Source organism: Panicum virgatum, chromosome 2K, assembly GCF_016808335.1.
Source record: "Panicum virgatum strain AP13 chromosome 2K, P.virgatum_v5, whole genome shotgun sequence".
Lineage (NCBI taxonomy): Eukaryota > Viridiplantae > Streptophyta > Magnoliopsida > Poales > Poaceae > Panicum > Panicum virgatum.
The window spans coordinates 43,009,977-43,024,573 of record NC_053137.1 but is presented as its reverse complement, the minus strand read 5'-3'; the positions used below and the strand labels follow the sequence as shown (position 1 = coordinate 43,024,573).

Genomic DNA, 14,597 nt, shown 5'->3' with positions numbered 1-14,597 from the left:
GGAGATGGCTGAGATAATTTAGATAAGTATCTTCCTTGCTTGCTAGTATGTTTTTCAGTTTTTCTATCCCTTGTATTACTGATATCTAACTGCAGAACTGTTCATATGGTTCATATTTTAGTTGCTATGGTTGCAGACCACTTGAATTGGTATGTAGGAACATCACTTTTGCATCAACTAAGGTATGTCCTGGATCAGCTACTATGATTATTCAGCTAATATTGTTATTCAGCTACTATGTTTATATAATTTGCATATTTGGCAAAACACCTAGAAAAACGGCTAGACTCGCCTAGGCTCGCCTAAGCTCTAGGCTGTGGGTCACCGCCTAGAAACCGACTAGCGCTTTTTTTTAACATTGAGTTCAACTAATGCCACCCATGAGGCAACAAACACAAGAATCAGATGTCCATCTTATGATAAGGTGCTAAAAGTTACTCCCTCCGTTCTAAATTATAGGTCGTTTGACTTTTTTGACATCAAGTTTGACCACTCGTCTTATTCAAAAAATTTGTGCAAACATAATCAAATTTAATTCCTTCTTGAAATACTTATATTGATAAAGCAAGCCACAATGAAAGAAGTGATATTTCGCACAATTTTTTGAATAAGACGAGTGGTCAAACTTGGGGTTGAAAAAGTCATACGACCTATAATTTGGAACGGAGTGAGTATAACATAAAAGATATCATAAAATCATTTAGGATCCCCCAACACCCTCCTCCCACAGACACACTGTAACGACCCGACCCGAGATAACGACTAAGATCTACTCTGCACGTTGAGTAAATCACACCTGCTAAATAACTCTCTTGCGCTTTCATCCTCGCTTCGCGCAAAAGGTTGCAACCAGAGCTATTCAACTACCCTGGGCCTGGTATTTAAGCTGGTCTGGGTTTCCTTCTCTCCTCAGTATGGGACTAAACCTCCGACGCCACAGTATTTTTTCGGTGCTACAGTAGCCGAGCTACAGTAACCCCCCCGGGATTCGGCCCGGCCCATCTAGCCCGTGGGCTGTTACAATCACCCCCCCTTAGGACTCGACGTCCTCGTCGAGTACCAGACCAACCTAAATACCACCAGGATCTCCTCTCTTGGCCACGTCACATACGTCTAGTGCTAACGGTCCCATGTATCACGTCCGTGCGTCCAGTGCCAACGGTCCCTGTGCCACGTCCGTGCGTCCAGTGCCGGCGCATCCTCGATGCCCGCGCATCTGTGCCCACACGCGCCCGCCCACATGCCGGTGGCATCTGCGACCACGCACCCGTGCTCATGCCCGCACACTTATGCCCATATGTGGCGTGAAACCGCGAGAATCGGCTCTGATACCACTGTAACGACCCGACCCGGGATAACGGCTAAGATCTACTCTGCACATTGAGTAAATCACACCTACTAAATAACTCTCTTGCGCTTTCGTCCTCGCTTCGCGCAAAAGGTTGCAACCGGAGTTATTCAACTACCCTGGGCCTGGTATTTAAGCTGGTCTGGGCTTCCTTCTCTCCTGACTAAACCTCCGGCACCACAGTTTTTTTTGTCGCTACAGTAGCCGAGCTACAGTAACCCGGGATTCGGCCCGACCCATTTGGCCCGTGGGCTGTTACACACACCCCACCACCATTTCATATCCAGTTCAGAGCAACTGTCCAAAAATCATAAAAAGAAAAAAAATGAAAAAGCAAATACCTGCTAGCACTAGGTGGCAAGCGAGAAGCATAACTAGAAGCACTAGCTGTTGGAGAAATCTTTCTTCAACATGAACATACAACAAAAATGAATAATAAAAGGGTTAGAAATCATCAAACTATATGACAGAAGCAAATAGTAACCCATATGACAAAAATAATCAAATTTTATAATGTAAGTTATATAGTTATGAACTGTAACTTAAAGTAGATCATTAATTGAAAAGAATACCCAAGTTATAATTGACAAATGGTTTAATATGGTAAGGCAAAAAAACAAGGTCTACTAAAACACTAGACGATGGTAACCCACCAACCAATGGGCTGAAATCAAAATGACCCAACTTTAGTAGCCCTACTGGATATCATTCATAACATACCTAAAACTAATCGTGTTGTGTACACAGACAGAAACATATAATAGACAATAAAAATCATGTGTGGTTACAAAAAGTCAGAAGCACCAAGCAAACTGTATCAAAGTGAGTTGGTTAGAGGGAAATGGTGAGCCAACACAAATAGAACCTGACATCAACAATAAAATGAGCCATAAATATTTTATTCTTTTAGTACCTATAAGGTCCTAGATTACCATTTATCCATGACTTAAAATACACTGAGTTCACGATCTGTGGTCTGTATTCCATACGAACAACCAAAACATGGGAAAAAGGTAGTTTTTTTTCGGTGCTAGATATGCATCTGACTTCTGCAAAAAAAATGGAGCAAGCAAAAATGAACTAAAAACCCTAACACCTATATAGTAGATCCGCACACAACAGCCAATTTAAAACTGTAAACTGTGTGCCAAATCAAAAGGATCGACCACACCTTCACAAAACAATCCCAACCCCCTCCCTCACACACGTTCACAAAAAAACATCCCCTTCGTAGCCTGCTGGTGTCTCAATCCGTGGCTTGCAGCCCTTGCATCCTACCTGGCTAGCGCCGGCTCCACACACCCCCATCGGCGCGGGACTCGCGGCAGCGTGCTCACCTGAGCTCTCACCGGCCAACACACAGGCTTCGGGTCGGCGCTTACCCTCAAGTGCGTGCAGTCATAATCCCTTCCCCCCACAGAGTCCTTCCCCAAATCCCTAAACAGAAACATGAAAATACATCTCAAAAAGTTCGTCGTGTGAAGAAACCTAGACAAGCATGTGCTGATCCCCTCACCCCAACCCTCACACACACTGCGTTCCTTGTGCCCCTTCAAATCCCTCCCCCTCCATCCATGAAATGGAGTATAAATGAAACACACACAAAAATCATGGGGGATCTAGGTGGAAAACCTAAGAAAATCGCAGAGGACAAGCTCGCGGATGAGTAACTTACAATCAAGGGAGCCGCTGCCTCCTCCTCGCACTAGTTGTTGTCGCCGATGGGGGCTCCGGCGATCTGGGCACAGAATCACGCAGGCGCCCGCCCAGGAACCATTGCCGCCCCTTGGCTTCATTCTATCAGACGCAAGAGTGGGCTGGGGGGGGCTCTGACTGAGAAGTCGAAAGGGTGGGGTGGGTGGGGGAAATGATGAGAACGTTGTTGCCCGGATAATTAATGCAGCATCCATCACGGGTCTCACCGACCACAAATTTGGACCCGCTAACAAAAGTAACAGGCACGTGGGAGCCTTTGGTGAGGGCCCGAAAACAAAATAACACAGGATCCAGGATCGACGTCCGCTTCAGATCGTACGAACCACGTCGTCGATTGACGAGTAACGAAATTTCAATCTGTAAAAAAAAAACTAATATCCTTTACTGAGATTTCAATAATGAAACCGTGAGGATAGTTGGATTGTACTTGGTTAAATACGACTCCTCCGTGGCAAGATGAAGGTTAGGTGAGAGTTCGACGATTAGAGGTCTTGATGAAGGGGAATACTTCTTGTTAGATCTAATTGACTAGAGGTAGAACCTTAGCTTAATCTACTTACTAGTAAATATGCATGTGTATTTCTACGGAAAGCCATATAAATATATTGGTTCATATATAAAAATATATGGATTATACAATTCTCGTACGATGTTATTATAAAACATATATGGTATATAACATATAAATTTTCATATGCTAATTATATTTTATGGGTTTCCGTAGCGACGCACGGACATATTTACTAGTAGTTTGCAAGTGTGTGTGGTCTGAATCCAAAGTTTGCACGTTTATACAGCTACCTTGATTTTCACAAGATATGGTCCCTGTGGATTTTTGTAAATTTCTCTATAGACATAGTTAAAATTAAAGAACTATAACTTAGAATAAGGGCAAACTTAGGGAGTACATTCAAATTTGCACACAATTCTGCACAATCACATGTCTCGATATTTTGTAGTATATTATTTTTGAAACTGCTAGCACCTAGAAGTCCGAAGTCTGGGCCTAGCATCGGACATACCATCCACCATTCGGTCTTCTCCTTTCTGATTCATTTTCTTTCACGATTCTTATCAGATCAGTTTTCCTTCTCGATTCTTATCAGATTAAATATTGTGCGCTGGGCAGTAGAGAGGCCGTGTGAAGATCAGGAACAGACGTTCCGACTCCAAACAGCAAAATTGAAACAAAAACACATAACATGACACAAAACAACTTGCAACATCTCTATTCACTAAGCATAACATCAAAAACCAATTGTTGCAACATTGAAAATAAATAGATGAAACAATAAATCAACCCTGCAATACCAAGGTCATCTAATACAAACATATAGTCCGACGTATTTCAATAAGAATTCTTACTGCAACAAATTCCTAGACTTGCAAAAACTATTGACATGATTAACTACTTGAATAAATTATCCAAGCATTGCAACATGCCACCAAAATTTATGCAACAAATCAGAAAAGTTGTGAAACAAAATTTTGAAAGTATTGCAGCGTCAGTATAAATGCTTCTGCAACATGCACAAGAAGGCATCAAAGGTGCTAATGGCGTTGTACGTCGCCAGCAGGAAACCGCTGCCGACCTATCCTCCTGCTGCTGTCATTGCGTCCTCCTCCACCTTCCCCCCTCCTCGTTGACCTCCGGTCCTATTCAGCTGGCGACCATGCGGCAATCATCTCCTTGTGCGACTCATGCTGATATGGATAAGTGTATGTCGATGCTTGGTTTTCCTCGGATCTGGAGTACACATCATGTTACCGACGCGTCACGACGCCTGCTCAACATGCCCCAGCACTTCTCATCACCAGGCGGTCCTCTGGCATCACCGTGCTCAACTCGCATATGTCGAGCGAGGCTCCACCAGGGTTAGCCGAAATTTCGGAAAATTTTTCGTTTCCGCTAGTTACCGGGATCCGAAATTTTGGTATTTTTCGGTATATTTCGTTTTCAAATTCAAAATTCAACAAATTTCGACCGAAATTCAACGAAATTCGCCGAAATTTACCGAAATTTCGGAACGGAATTCCGTTTCCGTTAAACACCGGGATTTGACCGGAAACCGAAATGGTTAACCCTGGGCTCCACCGAAGCCGTCAACTTCTGTCTGCTCTGCTTGAGCTCAATGAGGAGTAGGCTCCCCCATGAGAAAGCGCCTCTGCTAATTGGGGCTCGTTCGCTTGAGCATGATGAGAAAGCAGCATGAGTTAAGAGGTCAAAGATGAGTGGTGCTAAATGCAAGAAGCATGGTGCGCCGCGCGCGGACAAGGGATATCGTCACGTGGCCTTCGTAGCGTCCGATGGCTAGCTTACGCGTTGGACACCAGAGCCTAAGTATTACTGTAAAAAAATTACGAGGGTGGGGCCCGACGCGAGAGGGTGGGGTCGGGAGCACGGAGGATGTGATGGCGATCGGAAAAGGCTAGGCATCTTTGTCAAGCGAGAGGGGTGATACCGAGTAGGATAGCCATCTAAGGAAAATGCAAACTCTGTCGGATCCAGTTTTTGATGGGGTTTCTTTTTTTTTAGCTAACTCATCAAGGACACGAAGACTTTTGGAGATGCTCTTACATTAAACAAAAATGGAATTGCCTTGGCGGCCAAAAACCGCCAAGAAATGCACCAAAACCGTGAAGGAGAAGTTTTTTGGCGGTAGGTCGCCAAGCAAAATTCGCCAAAAATATAGAGCTAAGAAAACTTGATTACCTTGGCTGCTAGCCGCTAATTAGCACTTGACGATTTAGTGAACTCTTTATAGTAGACAAAGTGTGCCTTTTGAGATTTTATCAGTTTGGGGGCTAAACGGAAATGGTAAAGAAACACAGAAACGAAAACGATTTAAGCCACCTCCGATTGTTCCCAAACATTGATATTTTGGGCCGGTATTTTATCTCGATAGAATAACATGTTGGGCCTGCTAACTAGACCAAACTAGGTCAAATTCTTTCTCTTCTCGGCCCCACTATCTTCCTAACAGCCCAGCTGTTCAGGAAATTAAGCCCAAGACAAGATTGCCCTTGTTTTTTATTTTCGAACCCAACATATTCGAATTTCCAAAATTCATACCTCGCTCGCCCGAATGAATTGATTTTCTTTTCCCCCCTATAAAATTTCTTCTTTTTTGAGTAAGATCATAATCTATCCAACCCTAATTTCGTAAACCAGATCATTTCATATTCAAATTTCCTCTGGTTCGCCCTTTTATAACACTTACGATGGATTTTTGAAGAAAAATAAATCAATTAGAGCGTCCACCGTACAATAAATAAGATGTCGAGCCCTATAGATGCTTCGCAACCACAGTCCGAACCGCACCACCAGGCAAGCAGCAGACCGATCGTCCGATCGGAGTGACTGAGCCCAATCCACCATGGATACCTTGACCACCGCCGCCGTCATCGCTGTCCTCCTGCTACCACCGCTGCTCGCGTTGGCGTCGCAAGCCTCACGACGCGGGTCTCGCCGCCGGAACCCGCCGGGTCCGGTCGCTCTCCCCGTCGTCGGCCACCTGCACCTCTTCAAGAAACCCCTCCACCGCACCCTGTCGCGCCTCGCCGCCCGCCACGGCGCCGTCTTCCGGCTCCGGTTCGGCTCCCGCCGCGTCGCCGTCGTGTCGTCGGCGCAGGCGGCCGAGGAGTGCCTGGGCCCGCGCGACGTCGCGTTCGCCGACCGCCCGCGGCTGCCGTCGGGGCGGATCCTCTCCTACGACTGGACCACCATGGGCACCGCCAGCTACGGGCCCTACTGGCGCCACGTCCGCCGCATCGCCGTCACCGACATCCTCTCCGTGCTCCGGGTGCAGCAGTTCGCCGACGTCCACGAGCGCGAGGCGCGGGCCATGGCGCGGGGCCTCGTCGTCTACCGCGCCGCCGCGGGCGGCCGCGCGCGGGTGGAGCTCAAGTCGCGCCTGTTCGAGCTGCTCATGAACGCCATGATGGGGATGATGTGCGCGCGGACGTACTACGGCGAGGAGGCGGCGGCGGCGGCGGAGGTGAGCGAGGAGGCGCGGTTTTTCCGGGAGATGGTGGAGGAGACGATGGAGCTGAGCGGCGGCGCGTCGACGGTGTGGGACTTCCTCCCGGCGTGGGCGCGGTGGCTGGACGTGGGCGGGGTGGGGCGGCGGCTGTGGCGGCTGCGCGAGGGCCGCACGAGGTTCTTGCAGGGGCTGATCGAGGAGCAGAGGAAGGAGATGGAGAAGGGCGCGCCGGCCAGGAGGACCATGATCGGGGTGCTGCTGACGCTGCAGAACGAGGACCCCGAGGCCTGCCCGGACCAGCTCATCCGTACCTTGTGCATTGTGAGTATGAGTAATAATCACTCCATTTCTACCAGAAAACAATTTTTTTTGAGGAAATTTCTGAATAAAATTCGATCTCGTTTGAAATTTGAATGCGTGCACGGGGATTTTGGAATTAAAATTCTACATCTGATTAACTCGAATGCAGTAGTTTCATTTCCAATGCATCCTGCTGAGCCGCTCTCTCACGTGCACGTACGGCATGGCAGCCAACTTGCCTGGAATCATGCTCTGGATCCATGTCAGACTTTGGAGTTTTATCCAGCTGATGTTTATCAAAACCGAACTAATATTTGTCGTACTAGGTCACACGTGGACTCTTTATAGAAAGCATGCCTTGTGCCACTTGTCGGGATCAAAATCTGGTGGAAAAATCTGGTTATCACTCACAAATGTCCTGGAAGCTAAAACCAATATTTTGCCGGGGTTTTGGAGTTAAAAAAGAAACGAGCCATATCAATGTCAGAAATGCACATTTGCCTCTGATGGAATGTAATAGACTTGCAGTAATGCAGACTAGCTGAGTATGGTTGGGTGTGCAGATGTTGCAACTTACAGTTATTTGTTGATTTCCTGTTCCTTCAGCAAATTCTTGGCTATATGTTACTCCCTCCGTTCCAAATTATAAGGCATTCCAACAATTTTGGAGAGTCAAAGTTTTTTATATTTGACCAAATTTATATAATAGAATAATGATATTAATTATATAAACTAAGTACCATTAGATTTGTTACTAGTTATATTTTCATAGTACATCAATTTGATATCATAAATTTTTATATTTTTCTCTATAATTTTGGTCAAACTTGATATTACTTTGACTCTCCGAGATTCTTGAGATGTCTTATAATTTGGAACGGAGAGAGTAGAAGCTTTGCTAGAGTTTTTTTTTTCTGAAGAAGTTCTACTTGCTAAAAATCACAGATGCCGATTTTGTGAAAGAGTAACATATTTCTTTTGTGATTTATAGTACACATCTTTACAATTTAAGAATTTCTAGCAAAAATGTCATCCTTGGAGAATTTCCTGCACGCTGATCTTTATACTCTTCCACCTTTTGTTTTCTTTGAAACTTTTACATGCATTGTTGTGTGTTTCTAGTTTTAGCGAATGAAAATACAAATGGAGGTACTCAACCTGCCTTTTTCCTATGTTTCTTTAAAGAGCTCCCTGGAAGCTGGAACAAGTACTTCAGCAGACACAGTCGAATGGACTATGTCGCTCTTGCTAAACAACCCTCCGGTGCTGGAAAAAGCTCGGCAAGAGATCGACGCATGCATAGGGCAACCAGCACGCCTGATCGAGGCGACTGATCTGCCGAAGCTGCACTACCTTCGGTGCATCATCATGGAGACCTTTCGTCTGTACCCACCAGCACCACTCCTCGTTCCTCACGAATCCTCCACGGACTGCACAGTGGCCGGGTTCCATGTCACCAAGGGGACGATGCTGTTAGTGAATACGTTTGCAATCCATAGGGATCCTGAGCTATGGGATGAACCAGAAAGCTTCATCCCTGAAAGGTATTGCTTGGGTCATCAAACTATTCCTTATTTCCTCTTGGTTTGTAGACATATATCGCTTCAGCGTCGCCAGGGCGCCATGGATCCTGCTGTCAAGATCATCCTCGACGAGATGCAGCAGCGGTTCTCCGACGAGCTCCGCAAGGGCTTCTCCGAGCACGACGAGAAGTGGGACCGTCGGTTCCTCGACCTCGAGCACTCTTAGGGCACCCGGCTTGACCGTTTGGAGGACGCGGCTCAGGTGTTCGATGAATGGCGTCCCCGCATCGAGGCCACTGTCGACGACGTGAAGCTCGAGCTCGGCAAGGTCACCCGCTTCTGGGACCGCTCCCTCCGCGAGCGCGTGGTCCAGGAGCCTCCCATCTTCCCATCTCCGCAGTCGGCGACGGAGCGCCCATCTGCTCCTCATGGCGCCGACGGCCCCGTTGGGCACCGCATTGCTCCGACTACACGGGATGATGGGTTCGGGTCGGTACTGATCCATACCCACATCCCGGCCAAGGGTGCGTGCTCTCGATCTACCCCTCCTCCCACCTCATCTGGTTTTTCCCGCGATAATCCCTCACTCGGTAAACTTCCCAAGTTGCATTTCCACCGCTTTGATGGCGATAATCCCAAACTTTGGATCTCTAGATGTGAGGACTACTTCGAGATGTACTCGGTAGATTCCAATTTCTGGGTCCGATTGGCGCTAAACCAATTGGATGGTCCTGCGGCACGTTGGTCCCAATCAGTGTCCAAGCGTCTGAAACAATCGGGTTGGTCTGAGTTCTGTTCTCTGCTCTTAGAGCGCTTTGGCCGTGATGAACAAGAGTCCTTGATCCGTCAACTTTACCACATCAAACAAACCACTACCGTTGCCGATTACGTGGATAGTTTCTCGGAATTGGTCGATCAACTCATAGCATATGAATACACTACTGATCCCATGTACTACACAATTCGCTTCATAGATGGTTTACGCCCTGATATCTGTGCTACTATACTTGTTCAGCGTCCTTCTACACTCGATACTGCTTGTTCCCTTGCCCTGTTACAGGAAGAGGTGGCTTCCCCTGCACGGCCGCGCGACCCTCGTCGTCCCGTGGCCGGATTTCAGTGGAAACCGCCGCCTCCTCGGATGCCACTACCTCTCCCGGCTCCGCCCCGCGTTGACAAGCAGCCGTCGTCAGCTCTCGCTGCGCCGGAGGCCGGCAATCCAATCGACTCGGACAAGCCAGCGGCTGACAAATTTGCGGCGCTTAAGGCATACCGCCGCGCCCGCGGTCTCTGCGATCGGTGTGCTGAGCGTTGGCGGCCCGGCCACAAGTGTGCCCCGTCCGTTCAGCTCCACGTGGTGCAGGAACTCATCGACTTGCTCCAGGTATCAAATCTTGACGCTGACCTCTCCCCGCCACATACAGAGGCTGTTTCAGATCATGGGGGTTCTCTAGCCGAGGGGCAGTTGTTCGTTGCTTTATTTGCAGAAGCGTTGGCCGGTTCTGATGGTCCCCACACAATGCATTTTGAGGGCACTATTCTGGATATTCCTTTGCTGATTTTAGTGGATTCGGGCAGTTCACATTCCTTTCTCAGTTTTGCTGTCGCTGCTCAGTTGCCGGGGGTTCAAAAGTTATCTGATGCAATTTCAGTACAAGTGGCCAATGGCAATGTTATGCTCTGCTCTACTCATTTACCTGCTGTTGTTTGGAAGATTCAGAACTACCACTTTTCTTCAGACCTGCGGATCCTGCCGCTCCAGCACTTCGATTTGATTTTGGGGATGGATTGGCTAGAATCTTTTAGCCCGATGAAGGTACATTGGAAATTGAAATGGTTATCTATTCCATATCAAAATTCTACCATCCTGCTGCAGGGCATTCTCCATCAAGTTCCCCCTCTCACATTGGTGCAGATCTTCACCGTATCAGTGGCTGATCAGTTGGCAAACATGTCCTCTTCCATTCAGCCTGAGGTATTCGAGGTTATGTCTGAATTTGCTTCTGTGTTTGCTCCAGTTGATGGCCTTCCTCCCCAGCGAGCTTGTGATCATGCTATTCCTTTGGTTGCGGGCGCCAAGCCGGTTTATACACGCCCCTATCGTTATCCTCCGGCTCTCAAGGATGAAATCGAGCATCAGGTGCAAGATATGCTGGACAAAGGACTCATCCAACCGAGCAGCAATCCGTTTTCCTCTCCACTCTTGTTGGTTAAGAAGAAGGACAGTTCCTGGCGCCCTTGTGTTGACTACCGGCACCTTAACGCCCTGACCATCCGTGGCAAGTTTCCTATACCCATTTTTGACGAACTGGTGGACGAACTTGCTGGCGCTTCCTGGTTTTGCACACTCGACCTTAACTCCGGTTTCCATCAGATTCGCATGAAGGCCGGTGAAGAGTTCAAGACGGCCTTTCAGACACACTTTGGCCATTTCGAGTTCAGGGTCATGTCATTCGGTTTATGTGGAGCTCCTGCATCCTTCCAAGGGGCTATGAACTGTACCCTCAAGCCATTGCTTCGTAAATGTGTCTTGGTTTTCTTCGATGATATTCTAGTTTACAGTCACTCATTTGCCCAACATCTGGTCCATCTCAGGGAGGTCCTTCAGCTGCTCTCTCAGGATCATTGGTGTGTCAAGTTATCTAAGTGCTCTTTTGCCCAGCGTCAAATATCCTACCTGGGCCATATTATCAGCGCAGAGGGCATTTCCACAGATTCTAGGAAGGTGCAGGACATGGTTTCCTGCCCCCCCCCCCAAACCAATGTCAAGGACCTTCGCAGCTTTCTGGGCCTGGCCGGTTACTACCGGAAGTTCGTTCGTCATTTTGCTGTTATTGCCCGTCCCCTCACGGACTTACTCAAGAAACATGTGTTGTATGTTTGGACCCCTGCTCACCAAGCAGCTTTTGATGCTCTGAAAGCCGCCTTGAGTTCAGCTCCGGTCTTGGCCGCGCCAGATTTCAATAAACCCTTTGCCTTGGAGACTGATGCTTGTGGCAACGGAGTGGGTGCAGTTCTGTTACAAGCTGGCCACCCCATTGCCTACATTAGCAAACCTCTCGGCCCCAAGTCTGCTGGCCTCTCCACCTACGAAAAGGAATACCTGGCAATTTTACTCGCGGTGGAGCAGTGGCGATCCTTCCTGCAACACGTAGAGTTCACCATCTATACCGACCAGCACAGCTTGACTCATCTATCTGATCAGCGACTGAACACTCCGTGGCAGCAGCGGGTTTTCACTAAATTACTGGGCCTCCAATACAAGATTGTGTACAAGCGGGGCTCTGATAATCGTGCAGCCGACGCCCTGTCCCGGCGGCCACATGTTTCTGCCCAGGTCTACCTAGCCGCTTCCTCTGCTATTCCTTCGTGGACTTCTGCAATTGTTCAAGGTTATGACCTGGATTCAGCGTCACAAACCTTACTGTCCAAGCTGACAGTTGATCCGGTTTCCGTTCCCCATTTTTCTCTACAAGATGGTCTCCTCCGCTATAAAAAGAGAATTTGGCTGGGCAATAACAAGGAGTTACAGCTTCAGATCCTGTCTGCCTTGCACGCCTCACCAGCTGGCGGCCATTCCGGGTTCCCCGTGACTTATCGAAGAATCAAATAGCTATTTGCATGGCCTGCAATGAAGTCTGCGGTCAAGTCATTTGTGGCTCAGTGTTCCATCTGCCAACAGGCAAAACCCGATCGTGCTAAGTACCCGGGCCTTCTCCAACCCTTACCAGTCCCTTCTCAGGCATGGCAAATCATATCACTCGATTTCATCGAAGGGCTCCCCAAGTCTCAGGGCCACTCTTGTGTCCTTGTAGTCGTCGACAAGTTCACAAAGTATAGCCACTTCATCGCTCTTTCTCATCCCTTTACAGCTGCCAGCATTGCTAGGATCTTTTTTGATCACATATACAAGCTGCACGGCCTGCCTGAGTCTATTGTCTCTGATCGCGATCGGGTCTTCACCAGCGCTTTTTGGCAAGAGCTTTTCAGGTTGACCTGGGTCTCTCTGCGCATGAGCACAAGTTACCACCCCCAGACCGACGGCCAGACCGAACGGGTCAACCAATGTCTTGAGACCTTCCTTCGTTGTTTTGTTCACTCTTGCCCATCCAAGTGGTGCGATTGGCTCAGCTCTGCAGAATTTTGGTACAATACCTCTGCTCACTCCGCCATTGGTTGCTCTCCTTTCGAGGCCCTATATGGATACACTCCCCGGAGCTTGGGCTTGACCATTCCTGGTCAGCCCACATCACCAGATGTTGCAGATTGGGTTCAGCATCGGCAGCTCATGAACCGTCTCCTCCAGCAACACTTGTTCCACGCGCAGAACCGCATGAAGATGCAGGCGGATAAGAAAAGGTCTGAACGTTCTTTTGCCATGGGTGATTCTGTGTACCTCAAGCTACAGCCGTATGTACAGTCCTCGTTGGCCCCTCGTGCTAACCAGAAGCTGGCCTTCAAGTACTTCGGCCCTTTCTCCATCATCGGTAAAGTTGGTCCTGTGGCCTATCGTTTACTGCTGCCCCAGTCAGCTGCTATCCACGACGTGTTCCACGTTTCCCAGCTCAAGAAGGCGCTCTCTGCCGACACCCAGGTTTCCCCTTCTCTACCTGACCCAGATGTTGCTTTACAGTTCCCTGAACAGATACTCTCCAAGCGTCTCCTCACCAAGGGCGTTCACCAAGTTCAGCAAGCCTTGATCAAATGGTCGGGGTGGCCTCCATCGCTGGCTACATGGGAGGACTTGGAAGCTCTGCGCCAGCGTTTCCCAGCAGCACCCGCTTGGGGACAAGCGGTTCCTCATCAGGGGGGATGTTACTACCCCAGGTACCCCATCAGTTGGGCCTCGTCGGTCTTCTCGGCCCAGAGAGCCAAGCGTGCGTGTGTCGGGCCCGGAGTGGAGCCGGCCCGTGTAAGCGGCGTGTGTGCGTGCGTTGTCTGTTGCTTGAGTACAAGTAGATGGCGACGAGGGGTTCAACTGGGAAAACAAGAACATGAACACTCGGATGAATGGATGAACCTGTCCTCCGAACTCCTCCTCCGTTCTCCCTCCGATCCCTTCCTCTCCCAGATCCGTGAGAGTTGCTAACAATATATTATAGAAATGCTATTTTGGTGCCATGTAGCATAATGTGCCTTTCACTTTCGTAGGTTTCAGAATGTGAAGAGTGATGAAGGCAAGATGTTCATCCCGTTTGGCATGGGAAGGCGACGATGTCCGGCAGAGAACTTGTGAATGCAGATGGTCGGCCTTGCTCTTGGAACTATGATCCAGTGCTTCGATTGGGAAAGAGTTGGGGAGGATCTTGTGGACATGGCTGAGGGCTCTGGGCCTCTGGCCTAACCTTGCCGAAAGAGGTGCCTTTGGAGGCCTTGTATGAACCCCGCGCTTCTGTTGCTCATCTTCTTTCGGGGATTCAGTAGAGTTGTGGGGTCGATTCTTGTTCGTGTTTGTTTTATATAGGCATAACCATTTAGCCCAACTGTGTAAACCCGGCCCCATTTGCAAAATTGAAATAGTGCATTTTTTATTTTTATATTTTTCAAAATCATTTTTTACAGAAATATATTTTCGATTTCATAATTTACAGATTTATACCCCTACCGCCCGGCTGCGGGGCGGCCGGCCCCTGCCGCCCTCCTACAGGGTGGTAGGGACCTTAATGTAAATAAAATTTATTTTTAATCACATTTTGGCCTCTGGGGGAGCCTACCGCCCGGCAGCCG

At 48.4% G+C, this 14,597-nt stretch overlaps 1 protein-coding gene across 3 annotated transcripts; it reads left to right on the top strand.

The window, feature by feature from the left end:
- The first annotated feature begins 6,329 nt into the window (after nt 1-6,329).
- On the top strand, nt 6,330-14,389 carry LOC120678497 (cytochrome P450 81Q32-like). Of its 3 annotated transcripts, XM_039959724.1 has the most exons (3): nt 6,330-7,368; nt 8,533-8,891; nt 14,022-14,389. In XM_039959724.1, the coding sequence occupies exons 1-3, from the start codon at nt 6,442-6,444 to the stop codon at nt 14,104-14,106; spliced, it is 1,371 nt and encodes a 456-aa protein (XP_039815658.1). In that variant the 5' UTR covers nt 6,330-6,441; the 3' UTR covers nt 14,107-14,389. The 3 variants fall into 3 exon arrangements, with proteins under 3 accessions (XP_039815658.1, XP_039815667.1, XP_039815647.1); XM_039959733.1 differs by lacking the exon at nt 8,533-8,891; XM_039959713.1 differs by lacking the exon at nt 14,022-14,389 and having other exon boundaries at nt 8,533-9,219.
- Nucleotides 14,390-14,597: the final 208 nt, after the last annotated feature.